Genomic DNA, 17,089 nt, shown 5'->3' on the forward strand with positions numbered 1-17,089 from the left:
TGGCATCTGCCACTCCAGATCTTGAGGTTAAAAAGCTTCAGAGATATCTTTAAATCATAAACTTAAACATGCTGCAGATACAGAATGAAGAGACTTTACCTTCCTGGCTGTTACAGAATGCAACAACAACTGACATTCTGAAAAACACAACAAAGTGCAAGGGGAATAAATACTCCTTCAAAAACATGTTGTTACACTGACAAGACAGATCTGGAAATGACAACATAATCTTTTCATATTTAAATGGAGAACAATACAGGATATCATCTGTGAATCTGAAAGAACTTAGCAAGGGCAACTTTGGAAGAAGGCTGTGTATAATTTAAATATGGAGTTATGGCTCTATTATGGAACATCAATGAAAAATACATCAGAGTCACACTGATGTTCACATCAAACTTAGATGAATGAGTTTCTGGACATCTTCCTAACAGCGGGCAGGATAGTATAAGGAGGTAACTGAGGTGTAATTCTTAACTTTTAACAGAAACGCTAGTAACTGTGAAATGTCAGTAATAAAGAGTACGGAGCATTTCTTATTATACAGGATAAATGCAGTCTTTCATCTGTATTGATGATGCAAGAAAGGCAATCAGCAGATAAAAGTAAAGGTCCATTACAAAGCAGCACACCAGAGATCTGAGGTAACAGAGCCCAACCCATTTAAACTCATCTACCAGGATGGGTTTCCTTTTTTTGCCAGGAAAATGCAGCTACAAGTATTCCCACAAGGCAAATACTGTCATTTATCATTTCCATGGGGTTTCCCCAACCATGGAATCCTGCTTCCTTTTCAGCATTTATATGACTGTGTAATTCACAGATATAGCAGAAGTAACTTTGAAGAGGTAAAAATCTCAAAGTTTTGAAGGGACTTTGCTCATCTCCAGTGCATTTGAAGGTGCCCGAAGGAATCAAAACACTACTGAAAATTACCACTGAAGAAACTAACTAAAATACTGAATTCACAGAGAACATAAGTAACATGATCTCTAATCTCTTAACACACAGCTCTAAATACCTGATGCTTCGAACCATGTTACTTATGTACTCTTCTCCTAATACATCTCTTATGGAATTACAGTTGAAGAACTCATCAAAAAATCCACATCTATTCCAGATAAAATACTATTTACATGATCACCATTCTAAATTAAATATCTAAGATTCTGAGCATTCAGATTCAAGTATTTCATGACACTGAAATTTTAGAGGACAGCACACAGGAATGGCAGAATGCCTACTGAAGTCAGGATTAAGAAGTTCAGGTATTGGTGTTAAAAAGAGAACACTGGTCCCCAACAACATGCATACTAAAAGTTTCCATCATTGTCTGACAAAGATTCCTCCTGTAGCTTTAAACACACCACTCATCCAACATCAGTTTCCAAAGTTCATTACACAACAGTTCATTCTACACAATCTTCAAACAATTTCAATGTTGTTGGGTAATGAAAACATACCTGTAACAAGCCTAAACAACTGTGTTGCAACAGCAATAGCAAATTTACACTACGAGTAGTCATTCCAGGGGTAGTACAGGGTCTGCACAAATGATCCTAAATAGCTCTGCTCACTCAGCATCGTAACAGGAATGGGCTTTATTCAAAGCAATTGCTGAAGGGGGTAACAACAGAAAAAACCTCTATAGCTTGGGATCCAGCCATCTACTGTGTAAGACTCAACTCCTAAGTTAAGAAGCAAGTTAAATTTGTACCCCTACCACTCCTGCTGGGACAATCTTGAAAAAAACCCCACAAAAATAGCAGGCTATTATCCCAAAACATTCAGATAATAGAGGCTAAGAACCAGCAAATGTTAAATAGATGTAACTTGAAGTCGGACATAGGATATTTTTTAGAATGATTTTTGAATGTTAAGGTGGCAAAGCTGCCTTTGTCCTCTGATTCATCTTTTGCATAGCAGCACTTGGACTCACAAGCACAGAGGCTGGCTTTTTTAAGCATTTTCTTTTCCTACCGTTAAAACCAGTTATTGTACAGCAATTAGATACATTAAATATATGCTGTAAAATATTTTCTGCTATCTCAACGAGTACCACTGCATGTAATTTTAATGATTCATCCCTCAGACAGACTCTGTTTCACATCTTCACACGGCTACCCTAAGCAAACACTCTGCTCCTGGTATCGAAGTGCAATTGACTGCAGTCAACCAAACCCGCAGAAAAATAGTTCAGCCGGGTGTGTGTTCTTTACTTCAATTAAACTCACACAGTTGGATGCCTACTGTTGCCAAAACAGTAATATAATTTATACATTATAGTCCAAACAGTAAAACTACACTAAAAGTCATTTAACAATATTTATAACACCATAAAATACAGTGTTAAAATATATGAACTGCAATATGTACCAAAATTATAAAATTTGTTTCTCATCATCAGTGATTAAAACCAGGATCATTGCTCTAGCTTCAATACTCACAACCCTGGTGACAGATTAGAATTCAAATCTTAATGATCAATTTACAATTAACAAGATAGAAGTGAAACAAATTAAACCAACCATTATATATAACGAGACCCAATGGGCTCCCATTGTTCCCCTTAATTACAAAACGCAAATCACAAATACACAGTGGGCAGTGTTAAGCATTAATCCACAACCTAGAAACTCAGATAGTGACAATCAGAGAAAAAAATAAAAAAAAATAAAAAAGAGAAGAAATCAACAAAGGACTATGGTTTACGGTTACGCCTCTGCATACAGAAACCTTCCCAGACACTACCTTCTTTTTACACAGCTTGAGGGGTTTATAATTTGCCTGAAGTCTTCCTGATTTTTTTTAATCCTACAGAGTGTGTTAGCTCATAAAAAATTTAGATCTATCAGAAAGCCTGTATTTAATACGAAAAACACACATGCAACTCAGAGGTATCCCGCTTAAGTAGTGCAAAGATGTACTCATCAAAAATAAATTTGAAATGCCTTTCATTAGAAGTGGACCCTTTTCTTTCTACAAAGAAAAATATAAAGTTACTCTTACATCTCTTCTTAAAAATAGCTTGATCTGCTTTTACTAATGTACATAAGACCTAAGTTACAAAATCTTCCAAAAAATATTCTTTTAATTTTTTTTTGAGCACAAAAGTACATCATTCTATCCCAGAACTGTGGTTTTACACTATATCACATGAGAATGAGCGTGAAGAGTGCCTTTTGGAGAGATGCTACTGAAAGCTAAAGAATGTTCAGGCATTTTAAATCCAGTTTAAGTCATTTTCTGCATCTGATCTTCTGACCACATCAGTTTTGAAGCATTCACTAAGTTACCATTTTCCACCATCTCCAATTTCACCTTTCAGTTCTTCTTTTCATATGCTTAGTTTTCCCCATACACTATTTGTCCAGCCCTTTAACTGCCTGCAACAGCTCCCACTTCAGTGCAGGCAATCTCAAACTATTTTGGGGCCATTTCTCTAAACTATTTTAATACATTCTTCCATACTCTTCCTTGTGCAAAGTATACCACTTCATGGAGATCCAAGAGAGCTTCTTCTCCCCTTTCAGGTTCTTGACATAGTCAGCTAATGCTGCTAGGTGGAGAAACACTTGGCAATCTCTGGTATTTATTTTCAGAGAATAATGTGTTTTCACAGTATGTTTTCTGTCTTTCCTTTATCCTTTTACAGTTACTAGTCTGTGATTCTGAGCTCTAGCAACAAAGTCTGTGTGCATTTTTATTGCTGGAATAACGATATGGTTTGAATCTATTTAGATTTTGTATTACTTTAGCAGAGGAGCTCTGCTTTTTCAGAAGAAAAATTCTGTTTGCTTCTCTCTCAAACACCCATCACAACATTTGCAGGGGAAGATGGCTTATATTTCCTCAAGTTTCTAATTTCTTCCCTGAATACTCATGGTGGGATTCATCTCCCAACTTCAGCTACTTAACAGCTAGTCAACACCTCTTACTCAATGGAAAGTAGGATGGCCAGTGGAGGCAGTACCTGTGGAAAGCATCATCTACTTATATCATTCCCCTTTGATCATCCCTGGAGACAGGATATTGGGATAAATGAGTTCTCTCCCTGAGTGAGTGTTGACCCTGTTGTTAGTTCAACAGGATAATTAAATCCACCCAGCAGAAGAAACCTATCTTGAAAACAAGTTTTATCTTTGCTGAATGTTTCTCTTACTTCACATAAGCCATACAAGAATCCTACCTTTAATTGCCAAATTCATTTTATATGAGATTTACAGAAGTCGTGGAATACTACCTCACCATTTCAGCCTTTTTTTCCCCACTTCCCTTAATATGACCTTGCAGTAAGTTTCAACAAAAAGTCTACTTTCATACTGAAAAATATGCAACATCAAATTAATGACAAGGAAGGAATATGAGGGCTAGAACTGTAATATTTCTGTCCTATAGGACTTACTTTTTAAATAGATAACTTCATACTTCTGCATTTATTTAAAACAGTTATTGCTTCTAGTTTTTATTGTACTCCAGAAATTTTAATGGTTTCGTACGTAGCCCTACTACTGATTTTAAATGAGAGCACCACATAATAAGCGTCAGCAGAATCAGAGCTTCAATGACAAGCAATTTTGACAACAAATTTTACAGAGATAATTATTCAGTGTGTACTACTATGAATGGGGCTTTAAGTAAATAACTAAAGCAACACACTACGGTTTTGAGAGCTTTTAATATTTGCTATTTTTAATATAGTGTCAGATAAACTGGAATTGTAGTTCCACTAACAACTTTCTACTTTTCATATTAAGAATAAGAACATCAGAAATAATATAGTAAACAATTTTTACACTGGAATTATCTAAAACCAAAAAGATTAAATTAACAGCCACAAACATCATCTGAAAAGTAGAAAATGAGAACTATCTTGGAAAAAAATCCATCCATGTTACACAAATGGCATGTGTTATATTGAGAGGACATGCAATATCTGGGACAAGACGAACAACAACAAATATTGAAAGACAAATATAAAATAAGGAAGCATGTCAAAACAATAAGGGGGACAGGATAAGAAAATATACTAACCTGTATTTTTCTGACGTTTGTTCCAACTTGCTTGCCAACAAACAACATTCTTTCTTTAATTTTCCTATGAATGTTTTCTGGGAGGTCAGCAATGAGTCCAATTCATTTACTAGAAATAATAACATTAGAAAACTAGAAAATTAATTTAAAATTACATAAATACATAGAGAATTTAGAACCTATTTAATATATTCTTTATTTCTCTTGTTTAGATCCCACTAGTTTTGGCATGTTTTTTCATACTTCACCTACATGCACATGGAATTATAACATCACCATTCGCCAAGTAAAGGCTGTATGTCAGAATAAGCTAACCTAAAGTGTTAAGGTGATGTGACCATTGAATCAGGTCTTGTGTGAATCCCTGTAAAGACTACATATCGCATCCAGTGGTTTTAGTTCTTAGCTGGAAGGTTATTGATATTTCTGGGAGGAATAAAATTAGCAGCCTTAGCAGCCTTTTGCTTGCTCAGCTGGTGCAGAGGATATGCTAGTAATCCAAATATGCAGACTGTAATGCGCATTATTTTGTCCTTTTAGAAAGCAGTTATTTATTTTATTTACAGTGTCCTGTGCTTACTGTAATTTACATTCTGTCTCTCATGATCAGATACAAGACTTATTATCCAGTTTTTATAAATTCATTTTCACTAGTGGCTTGGACTGCACCAAAACTCATGACCTAGAAATAAAAGACCTTTATTTTTCCTAGAGGAAGATAGTCTAAAATAATTTTTCTTGATTCCTGCTTTTAAAATCATTCAGAGAAATAGACAACTATTACCCAAATTTCCTATATACATGAAAGAACATAATACACAAGGGTTTCTTTATTTTCAACACCTCCTCATATACATACTCAACCTCAAAGTTGTTTCATTTTTATGTACTGGGATAATTAATGCACCAGGAGGGTAAATTACACATCTCTTGTGCAAAGTGACACTTAGTCATACGTAGATGCGGTGTCTAGAGCAGCAATTCTGTGATTCTGAGTGCTTCTTCTCTCCTACTGTGTAGACAGTAGTTACAACATAGCTGTTTGCAATCCCTGAACAGAATATAAGGTCCTCTAGTACTGTGATAATGCTGCAAAAAAGGCAAAAAAAATAAAAAAAATAATAAAAAAAAAATAAAAAATCAATGGGAGATGTAAATGTGCCTACTACTTCAGGTATTAACTGGCACTGCTAAGGAGTAATACAGGCTACATCATTTTTCCAAAAGCATTAGAGGACCGGTGGATAAGAATGCTATTTCATTAAACATATGAATACATCACGCTCCATAAAAGCTGAAGCTTCTCTTCCTTTCTGTGCTCAAAGGCTACCTCCTTAAAAATTATTTTTTTGTTTTAATATGCCCCTTCGTTAAATTTACTGGCATGACAAAATAACAAAAGGCTTTTTTTGTTTTGTAAAATCCATTTTTACTCACAGATTAAGGTTAGAAGTTATTGATCTGCTAAGCCAATATGATGAAGTCTCCTATTATGACAAACTGAAGTATGCAAGGGATTAAATATCTTTCTTCTAGATTGGGGTGTTAGGAGGGGGCTCATACTAATGCTAAAAATGTTTGAGGCTGCAAAGATTAAATAAAGGAACATATCAATTTGGAGCCAGTGAATTACATCCAGCTGCGACAGTGAATTAAGAACCGATTAATGGCTAAAGCTTTTCTCCAGTTTGGATGCCGAAGCAAACTCATTAAGCTTTTAGAGTAGCTATAATGTGTGTACTGTGGGAACTGTTCAATGCTATTCAGGAGACTTTAACTGTAAGCTCAGAGCATTTCCCGCAGAGCTTCTGATGCTATTTTCTTTATATAACATGTGTGCCTGCAAATCCAGCCAAAAACAAGCCCTTTGTTTTTCTACTTTGTTGTGGTCTCTCTCAGCTTTACGTTTCTTGAACACAGGTAAATAAACTCATAATCCAGATGGTGCAACAGATGTGAGAGCAGCACTCTGAAATCAACAGACAGTGGGCAATACTTTCCATTTTCTCTTTTAAACGCTAACTAATATGTAATTCGGAATCTCCGGTGTAGTTAGCATCTGCTCCCTTCGGCCAGCCAAAGGTTACAGGTGTTCCTGATGTCATTTCACAGTAAGGCGTGGGCCTGGCTTGTGAGTGAGTGCCCAGGCTCTAATCTTTCCCTACCACCTACCAGTTTTCTCATGCTGGGCCTCCATTTGCTGCATCTTCTGTGTCAGCTCCTGCTCTCTTTGCTGGGCCTGAAGGGCTCGGGCCTTTGCTTCATTGCTAATGCTGCGCTGAATGCTCTCTTTCTCCAATCTATTAAAAAATGTAAGAAAAAAAAAAGTAAATTTGATAAAATAAGGTAAAAAGGCAAAGCAAAACATTCAATTAAGAAAAACAAAACTCAAAATCTGACCAGGCTTTTCACATGAATCATTTCTATCCCACTGCAGGTTAAGCAAGCTGACCTTTCTCTTACAATGTCACACTTTCTCTAGTGACTAGTAGAAAATGGGTAAAAAAATATGACCTATTTCCTGAGTGAAAATTAGCTATTAAGGCTATAATTTTATTTTTTTAAATTTAAAGACAACTTCTTTTTTGTAAGGAACTTCACCGACATGCATTTTGCACCGAACAGACTACTTGTATTTTCTTTTAAATGCTATCTGTTTAATTTTGTAAGGAAACTCAGGGACCTGACCCTGAGATGGACTGGTTCCCAGTGAACCAGCGGGAGACAAGTCAATGGGAGCAATTGCCACAGTGCTCATAATTCAGCTACTCTAAAAGCCTAATGAGTTTTCTTAAGCAACCAAACAAGTTTTAACTATTAATTTATGTAAATAGGAGATGAATGCATCCATTACAACACAGAAGCCTGTTAGTGCCACGCAGGCCCAGCCCCTTGCAGCCCTGCTCACTGGGGGGCTGTACAGGAAGGTCTAAAGCCCAGTACTATTACCGAAGTACACAGGCAAGAGAGCAATTTACTTGACCAGATATGCAAGATGGGGCAATCTACTCCTGAGGCAAAACAAATGCTAGACTACCACACTCCATTGAAGCATTTTATTTAATGCAAGCCAAGCAAAAACAGCATGGAAAATAAGAAACAAAAAAGATATATGCATATAAATTAGAAAAGATCCTCAACCACAGATTTATCTCTAGACTTTCCCAGAGGTCTTAAATATTTTTCTGGTGCATATTTGGACGTAGATTCAAAATTCTACACATATGAGGACTGATTTCTAGATTTCAAAGGACATATATACACACACACTTGTACTGAAACTATGTTTTATAGCTTAGGATAGATTTCAATGAAGTCTTATAAACATGCTGTTTTATTCTAGTGACAATTTCCATTCCAGGGGACTACAACATGGAACACGGGCACAGATCATGTAAGGATAAAGCCACATCTCATGTGGTTGCTGCACTTAACCTTTGGATCAGTGCCTAATAACCCATCCAAGATATTGCAATATCTCAGCATGACATACACAATGTTAAATCTTCTCTCTTAAATTTACCCCAAAGCAATACAAATGGTGGGTCACATTACACTAATTCCTGGTCCTGATGTTGCAAGCAGTACCTGAGGCAAAACTCCCTTTGAAATCACAGGCAGCTTTTTCTGAGGTGGGACTGAGTGATTTGACAGAGATAATACACTTCAATAGCAGGAATATTATAGCTTTAAGGAAACAAAGCACATTGTTCAAGGATATTTCAAACATTGTTTTATATTTTATCACATCACTCTCAGAATTACTTTGTAAATATACTGATGCTGTCCTAAGGAGTAATACTTACATCAGTTCTTAAGTATAAGCTCCAAATCTGGAAAACTTTAATATGAAAAAATATTTCACATTTGCTGGGAAAAAAAAATCTAAAAACCCCTTCCTTCCATTTCCAAATGTTTTTTGCCTTCAGATAGCTGTCATGAGGCCTGCACTGTTTAAAAAATAAAATAAAATGCACCAGCACCTCACATTTCCCCCAGATATTTTCAGCAGGAGAAAGTGGCATCAACACAGTATTTTGCTTAACAGTGCCTTTGCGTGAGATGGCTGTTGGGTACTAAGTTATCATCTGGAACACAGCTAGCTGGCTGGCTCCAAGCTGTAGAGACCTCAAGCTACCAAGGTAAACCTGTACAGGTCCATTTCTCATTGATGGGGTCCCTCCTGTCCAACAAGAACTCATGCTATTGGAGAATTCAAAATAAATGGAGAACATTCTCTTGCTAAGGGGATTCACCCAAAAAAGCAATGCATCTAGGCTACCTACTGTAAATGTAAACAAACAGGACCTTGGAAACAGTGGATACATGATGAGTTCCTTATATCTGAAGTGTACAGGCATGGGTGAAAATTGGTGACTTTATGTAATGCATAAGAAACAGACTAAAAGAGTAGGAAGACAGAGTAAGTCTTTAAGCAGAATTGTAGCTGACTAGTCTCAGTATTTTGGGGACTGAGACCTACTAGTGCCACAGGAGCAAGACCTGAGGTGCTTAGAGCTGCTGAGGAATGAAACACTTCTTGGAGACAAAGTTGTCTGAACCGAGTGGTGAATCACTCACACAGAGATCTGACACCCTCCCTGCCCCCTTATTTCAGTCTCTCTGTCCTCTTACAGAAAATAGTTATGCTCCTTGAGCACTATGAATTTTCTATTGCAATAGCTTCAACATTTCTCATATTGACTAAAGGAAAACGCAAAGACAGTGAAATGCAAGGGAAGTACAGCCCAATTTTGATGATGCAAGTAAGATCAGAATCTGAAATGATGGCTTAAGATTAATTGTACCAGAATTTTTTAAAGCATCAACAATAGTTACCAATGAAAACGAAATAGAATGGATAAGCTGCAGTCTGTTCTCCAACAGAATGAAAACACTGAAAACAGAAAGTAGCAAAAATTAAAGTTCTTTAACAGTATCCATCCTGAAACATTCAGTAAAAGCCTACAGTTGCGGATTTGGCCATCACATTGGCCAATTTCACTAAAGGAAGAGTTAAACTCATGGTGATTTTCATTTTTGTGCCATGTAGTCAGAAGCAAGGAGGCAAACTTAAGTTCTCCTCGACGTCTGCTCTGAAGTACAAGTTTTCCATAGTGATTTTCTTGGAGCACCTATTGCTCTGCGCCTGAGTTATTACTGTCAAGGACAGCCCCCTTAGTTAACTTGTTTCTAAATAATCCTTGCTTTCTAAATAATTCTTGATGAAACTAAGGCCATAATGAGCTGCAGCTTATAGAACAGGAAGGTGAAGAACAGAACTGCCATCATTTGCAAGCCATAAAAAAATCTTTGCTGAAAAACAAGTGGAAATTCACTTTGACATCAAAGCTAACGTGTAAAGCACATTGGCTCAACTTGAGTCACCAAATTTAGTAAAACAAAGAAACAAAACCCTTCCCCATCACTAGTAAATGAAAACTAGCTCACAGGTCCAGTTCTCAATAGAAGACTACTTTTATCCGAGTAAAGGGAAAAAAAAGAATTTAAGTATTAGTGACATAGAAGTGTAATTCGACAAAAGAAAAATAATAATTAATTTGATAAAAAATTGATTTTTGCCTACAAAAGAACAAAACTTAGATTGATACAACTTTGAATTTCACAGTGCAGTTTAGTAGTAAATAAGTCTGTACAACTTCTGTTTTGCCAAGAGTAAAAATATAAAAAGGGGAAACACAAGATGAATCACAGCACAGCATTAGGCCTTTGACTCTGGAAGTTGCCAGTAAGCCTCCTCACAAAGCAACTTGATGTTGAAACAACCACATACCCCTACTGACTGTTTGATTTTTCCATGAGATCACTATATGGCATTTTGTAAAAAGCTAATGGATCCATTAGTAAGGACTATGAACTTAATTGAACAAATTAAAATACTCTAACAATTATGTAAGTTCTGCAGCACATCAGAGGTTATAATAATCTCATTTCTGACATCTTCATTTCTTGTTAATTAAATATTTAATTACAAAATCTTGTAGGCTTTTAGATATAGTTATTTTAAACTGGAGTTCATAAATCATTAAAGAGCAGCTGGCAGTATTGCACTGTTGTTCCAAATGTTTGTGATACCTGAACAACTAGGAATGCTGGTCTCAGTAACAGCCAGTCCCAGACTCTGCATGAACACTCACATGTAGGCAGCAAAAGGCCCGGTGGAGCCTAGCACTTCTTCCACATGTCCAGTCAAACATGGGCCCATTCCCAGGTAAGAGGCAGCCAAGAAGGTCAACACTGCAAACCACTGCACAGCAAATGCCGTCATAAGATGGGCAGCACATAACTGAGGACTCCCTTAGCTTGCCAAGAACTTTTGAGAATACATACGAGCTTGTGCTACCCATTTACCAAATGGAAGAATAGTTTTGTAAGGTACTTAAGCACTGAATTTCTAGTATCTTTACAAAAATTTGGCCCACAGGCACTCAAACCAATTCAAATACTTCCGATAACAGGACTTGAAAATCTATGTGTATTAGGAACTTCAAGGATTTCAGCCAATAGCTCAGGATTCAAAGGTCCAGAATTTTTTTTACAGTACTTTGCCTTAACAGTTGGTTCTAAAATACTAAAAGAAATTGAAAACTACCAAGAAGTCTTCACAGGTAGAGTTTTAAATCACTTTTTCCAGTAATGCAAAACAACTTTGAAAACTGCTTTTAGACCTGCCTCCCAGTTGAACATCACTGCAGTATTCTATTAGGTTATTTACAATGGAGAGCATAACTCCATAACTTGTTATGTGAAGTTTTAGTGTTCCAAATACTTAAGGTAAGGAAATACAACACAGTAAGATTCCAAATTCTGCAGACAAAGAAGTAAACGGTTTTAAGTGTAGTCATGATTCAAAATTATTTATTACCATACCTTAAAAATCAACAGATAAGTATGTAACATGCTCATATGTTAGGGTCAGGTAAGTAATAAGACTTAGAATCTGAAGATACCTCCCTTTCTCTTAAGTCAAGCTTCGAGGAACCTTTTTCAGTGCTGGTTATCTTCTTTTATGGAGCTTATATATTAATCATCTAATTGATCTCCATTAAAACTGAGGACTGCTACAACTGAGGACATAGCTGGGCAGTGTTTCCTCCTCCAGTGTTTCTCCTCTTATGGAACAATGTAAATTTGGTATTTATTCCCCATTTTTTTTTAATAAATGTATTGATTTTTCCCTACTTGTGTAAACTCACCACACTATGCTTGGGCTGGCCGGATTTTACGGCACTCAGTTCTTTTACAGGGCAGAAGGAGAGGCATGACATGAATGTTTCTGATATCCAAAAATAAATGAAAAAAAAAAAAAAGTATGCATGCATGCATGCACGCAAGTGGAAGAATTATGTAGAAATAACTTCTGAAAGCATCATGATCAGGTCACTTTTTCAAATCCCTCCAAGAAGCTGAAAAATTGCCCTTCCTGTATCCCATTGTGGGAATTACCCACTGAGTTGCTCTTTCTGTCTGTTTCTGGGAGCTGACCGGATGCTGATTCTGGAGCTGGCTGCCAGGTCTTCTCAGTGGAAAGCTCAAGTTTCTGGAATCTGCCCCAGCCGGCACACTGCGTTTGGTGAGCTTCAGTACAAGCAACATTTGTATGGTCACATTTTGCAGAGATTCAGTGAATACTTTAGTTGGTAAAACCAGAGGAATGCTTGATTTTTAAGAATGCAAATAGTCGTCTTTGTCAGAAGTGAAGCTTATGAAATTTTTTTTATAATGAAAGATGTCTACTTACAGAGGCACAGAGAGCTTTGTAAAACAATGAAGTATCAGAGTTTTCTTCTCATAACTATGTGAAGAAGAAGCTACTGAAAGCAATTACAAAAGTTATGCCTTAAGATAAGGGTTTAAAAGTGGTATGAAATTAACTATTCAAATTGATTAAACTTTTCAAATACAGACCTGCAAGAGAAGAAGATACTATGGAAATAATTTTAAAGTAGAAACATCTTAAAAGTAGGTTTATGAATGAAACAAAACCTTTTACTATCCTATCTGAGACAAGCAACCAGAAAAGACAACCCTCCCCAGGTACTTTCACTTCACAAAAACACCTCAAACGTAAGGAACATTTTGGGGGGAGAAAGCAAGAAAGACAAAGCTCTGTTTATATTTCCAACTTTCTCAAGAGACTAGATACAAATGTTTGATAAACTTGCTTAAACTATTTTTCCCCACGATGCAAATAATAAAATAGGTTACACAAATTCATCTCCTTTCCCAAAATCCAAATAATTTCAATCTTGTTACACAACATTCTATGAATTTCAATTTTGCTGAGACGGAAAGTTAGTGCATATGCCTTCCTTGTTTCCATTGAAACTTTTTTTTCCCAGTTTCCTTTGCTTGAAGTATATTTGTAACAGCTGGAAGGTGCTTACAACTCCTAAAGATGTTTGTACTTTATGTAGTATATAGTATTAGAAGTTTTACAGAAAAAAATAAAACAAAGTCCAGAGTTTCATTTTGACCTTTAAATCCTGCCAGAGGCATCAGAATATATTACTAATAAGTGACTGCGAATGAAGATGACCTCTCTATTTTTGATAACTTACTATGCTTGAAAACTACTTCAAAACTTACCATTAACTATGATGATGGGCAAGTAAAACATGAAAAGTTTTAAGGGAATATGAACTGAGAGACACAGTATTCTTCCTACAAAGGCTTATACAGTATGAAGAAGCTTTAAAACCATATGCACTACTGGTGCTGTAACTATTGCTAGGTACTAACTCTATTAACAAAATGAAAAGACTGGAATTCTTACTCATGTTAAAATCAGCATAAAAGAAATAATTTTCAAATAAGTCATCTATAACACTATTCTATTACTTTAGTGTTTTTCCTTAAGAAGATATATACTGAAAACTGCCAGTTTCTCAATGTAGACTGTAAGTCCTTTTAAGGCTGGGTATTTCAGCGTATGCCAAGCCACAGCTTAACACTAACTGCCTTCTCTTTCTCTGTTAGGAGAGAAAAAAAAAAGTAAGTTTCTTTTTCTGGCACATCCATAAACCTTGCCTGCAAGACATGCACCTTGCATGTAAACACCCAACCTGTAAATGTTACCATCAGACTGCAAACTACTTGGCTGATAAAACCACACAGAAACATGCAATTAAGTACAGCACAGAAGTTGCACGGGAAGATACCACATGAGAAGAAGTGGTTTCTGTCAAGCCAGTGCATAGCACTAAGCTCTTCACAGTACTGCGCCCTTTTCTACAAAATATTCTTTCCTCCTTTGCTCTTTGTTCCACAAGCACTTTCACAGATGGCTTAATGTTGAAATGTTTGCTTCACATATGAGATTTTTGCAGGCATTTACTTCATACGCACAGTTACATAAATTATTTTCTCTATGTTTAAAATGAAGGGGTAATTTTTTTGACTTATTGTTGTTCCTGAACTTGGTATCAGCAGTCTCTTATGATGTGATTTTGTAACAGTTTTAAGCCAATCTAAGGCAACGCTGCCAGATTAAGGTGCATTCTTTTTGTCCTCTGACGAGCAGCATTCATACAAATTCTCCAGGAGCAAATGATTGTTTTTCAAAAGAATCAGCTCCCTGAACTCTCTTATCATGTAGTTGCTGGTATTAACCTAAGCAAGGGCCTGCAGATGTGTGGGTATGTAGCCAGGCAGAGCCACATGTTACCCCTCTATGGAATTGCCCTTTCACTAGCAGCACAGACTTAAACCACATCAGAACCATTGTAAATCTGTGCTCCAAAGCTCAGCTTGTTGATACAGTATATCCAGACTTCAAGCTCCTACCGTTGAAACAAAAAATGATGCAGCTAAATGATGCAGAGATCTGATTTGCTATGAACGCAGTCTGTCAATTTAAATTTGTTTAAAAAAAAAAAATCCAATGATTTTGGTACACTAATTTTATACCAGCAAGCTTTGTGCTGAATCAGGTATCATCTGTCCCCCTGCAGCTGGCATAAAGTCAGCATAAACAGTGCATTGCATGCTCTGGCTAATTCAAAAGAAAAGTGACTGTGCAGCCACACCTGATCCGCATCAGATCAGCACAGTTGAATGATCCAGTAGATCACAGATGCACTCTGAATGCCTGCTGAACAGCCACCTCAAATTTTTCAGACATTCTGTTTGGGCAGACACACAACTTCCAGTCAAGCTACCATATTAGCCACAGGTCTGATGCTCTGAAGCTGTTAACTCTCCCCGACTATTATTGAAGTTAAGAACTGAGGAACATTATTCTCTGCCTCCCAAGGATCAAGCCTCACACAAACAGGCTGGGAAGAAGCAGAACTTCACACAACAATTAGTTGTTCTTGAAGACGATCTGAAGGAGAAAATTTATTGTGTACTTAATGTAGGGTAAGCTAGACTTTTCCCCCATTCTACAGCAAAATACCACAAATTCCAGCAATCTGACAATGCTGTGACCAAAAAGCAAAACCAAGCAAATACTATGCTAATGTTACATTGTACTTGATGATTTGCTAGATGTTACACAAACATACCAATAAAAGACATGCCTATATACCCCCATATCACAGGAACTAGATACAGCCAGGTGAGTCAAAAAACAAAAATCCAGCCTTATGGGTCCTCCACTGGTTTGGTTAGCTGTGGCATAATTTTGGTATCACCCTGACTGAAACACTGTCTGCACATTAATATTAGAAATAATGGACAAGTAGCATACTAGTCAAGGGTTGGTTGGTTGTTTTCTTTTTTACTCAGGTTATTAATCTCTTCTTTATGCTGTCAAGAGTTAAGGAGAAACATGTTTCAGTAGCAACTTTAAAACTGAACTCACAAATTACTACCGTTATGTTAAGTGTTAGATATCCCACTGTGCAGTTTTGCTTTGTGAATTTTTACCTTCTTCCATGCACACTTTTAGCCACTGATCGCACAGCCTTTCAGTGTTTTCTGCCTTTTCCTTTAAATAAACTGGCTCTGGCTCCTTCCATCTGGTTCCCCTTCCGTCAGCAACCCTGCACCTGTTCACACCTCCTCTCCTGTTGGATTCCACTGAACATTTCCTCCTCTGCCAGGGCTATTCTGGCACTCGCAACCTTTCTGTCATTCAATCCATCTGTCAGAAGTGAACTTTGTTTACCGCAAGCTTCTGCTTTCTTCTTCAAGAAGCAAAGCCCCTCAAGGTCATTGTCAAATGAACTGTCGGTGTGGATTTAAATCCACTTCTGCTAACCAGCAGAAGATGAAGTTCTTTGCAGTTCTCAATTTATGAAGATCAGTTTGGGGTTTAAGAGAAATAATATAGAAGTAAAATAAGATACTTTAGTCATTTATTAACACCAACAGCTAATATGGTTTTCTTCATGTACGTATACCTCCTTGCAAAGACTGGCATAATCCCTGAGAAGAACTTGCAAAGCTATATGAAGAAGTGAAAAAGGAAAAAATATGACAAAAAAAATGAAAGGTTTTGATTCATTTTAACGCTGTGCAACAAAGATATCGACTGAAAATGCAAAGATAAAATAGGAACAGCCAATTAAGTTTATGAGTTTCCAAACTTGCCTACAGATGTTTAAAACGAAATCTCTGTTTGAGGAGAAAAAAAAAAACTCAATATTTTTTCCTGCTTGTAAGACTTGTAAACACACGTGTACATCTTGGTTAAAATACTGCCTACAAATTAGGATGAATTGTAAAGATTGTTTGTCAAAGCTGAGATTAATTTCATATTGTTAACAGGAAACATTATTTTTAGCAACTCCTGTGCCTGTATTTTTTTTCAGGAATAGATTCCGATAGCAACAAACTCCTGAATTATTAACTAACCTCCTCGACAGTCTCACTCTTCTAAAATAAGAAACAACTTTCAATTTAACTGCCTGCATCTTGGGCATCCTTAAAAAAGGGGGAGGGGGGAAGAATTATTTCACCAAGATTAAATTTAGTGCGAAAAAATATAAATACATATTTAAGTTTTATAAGAAATTATAATGAAACAACCATTTTATTACTCTGTTAAAAAAAATGAATTTAAAAGTAAAGCTTTCTGGGAGCAAAT

General features: G+C 36.5%; 1 protein-coding gene across 8 annotated transcripts in view; it reads right to left on the reverse strand.

Moving 5' to 3' along the window:
* SDCCAG8 (SHH signaling and ciliogenesis regulator SDCCAG8) overlaps positions 1 to 17,089 on the reverse strand; it is a 101,996-nt gene that overhangs the window by 38,640 nt on the left and 46,267 nt on the right. For 7 of the 8 annotated variants that reach the window (XM_090135352.1, XM_090135353.1, XM_090135355.1 and 4 more), the window contains 2 exons: positions 7,207 to 7,334; positions 5,035 to 5,143 (listed from right to left, as the gene is read on the reverse strand). In XM_090135352.1, coding sequence (XP_089991478.1) covers positions 5,035 to 5,143; positions 7,207 to 7,334 — 237 coding nt within the window. Of the gene's footprint in view, positions 1 to 5,034; positions 5,144 to 5,990; positions 6,124 to 7,206; positions 7,335 to 17,089 lie in introns of those variants that run through there. The other variant, XR_016464171.1, reaches the window with a different exon arrangement.

This window comes from Phasianus colchicus, chromosome 2, assembly GCF_987193195.1.
Source record: "Phasianus colchicus chromosome 2, bPhaCol1.hap1.1, whole genome shotgun sequence".
Classification (NCBI taxonomy): Eukaryota; Metazoa; Chordata; class Aves; order Galliformes; family Phasianidae; genus Phasianus; species Phasianus colchicus.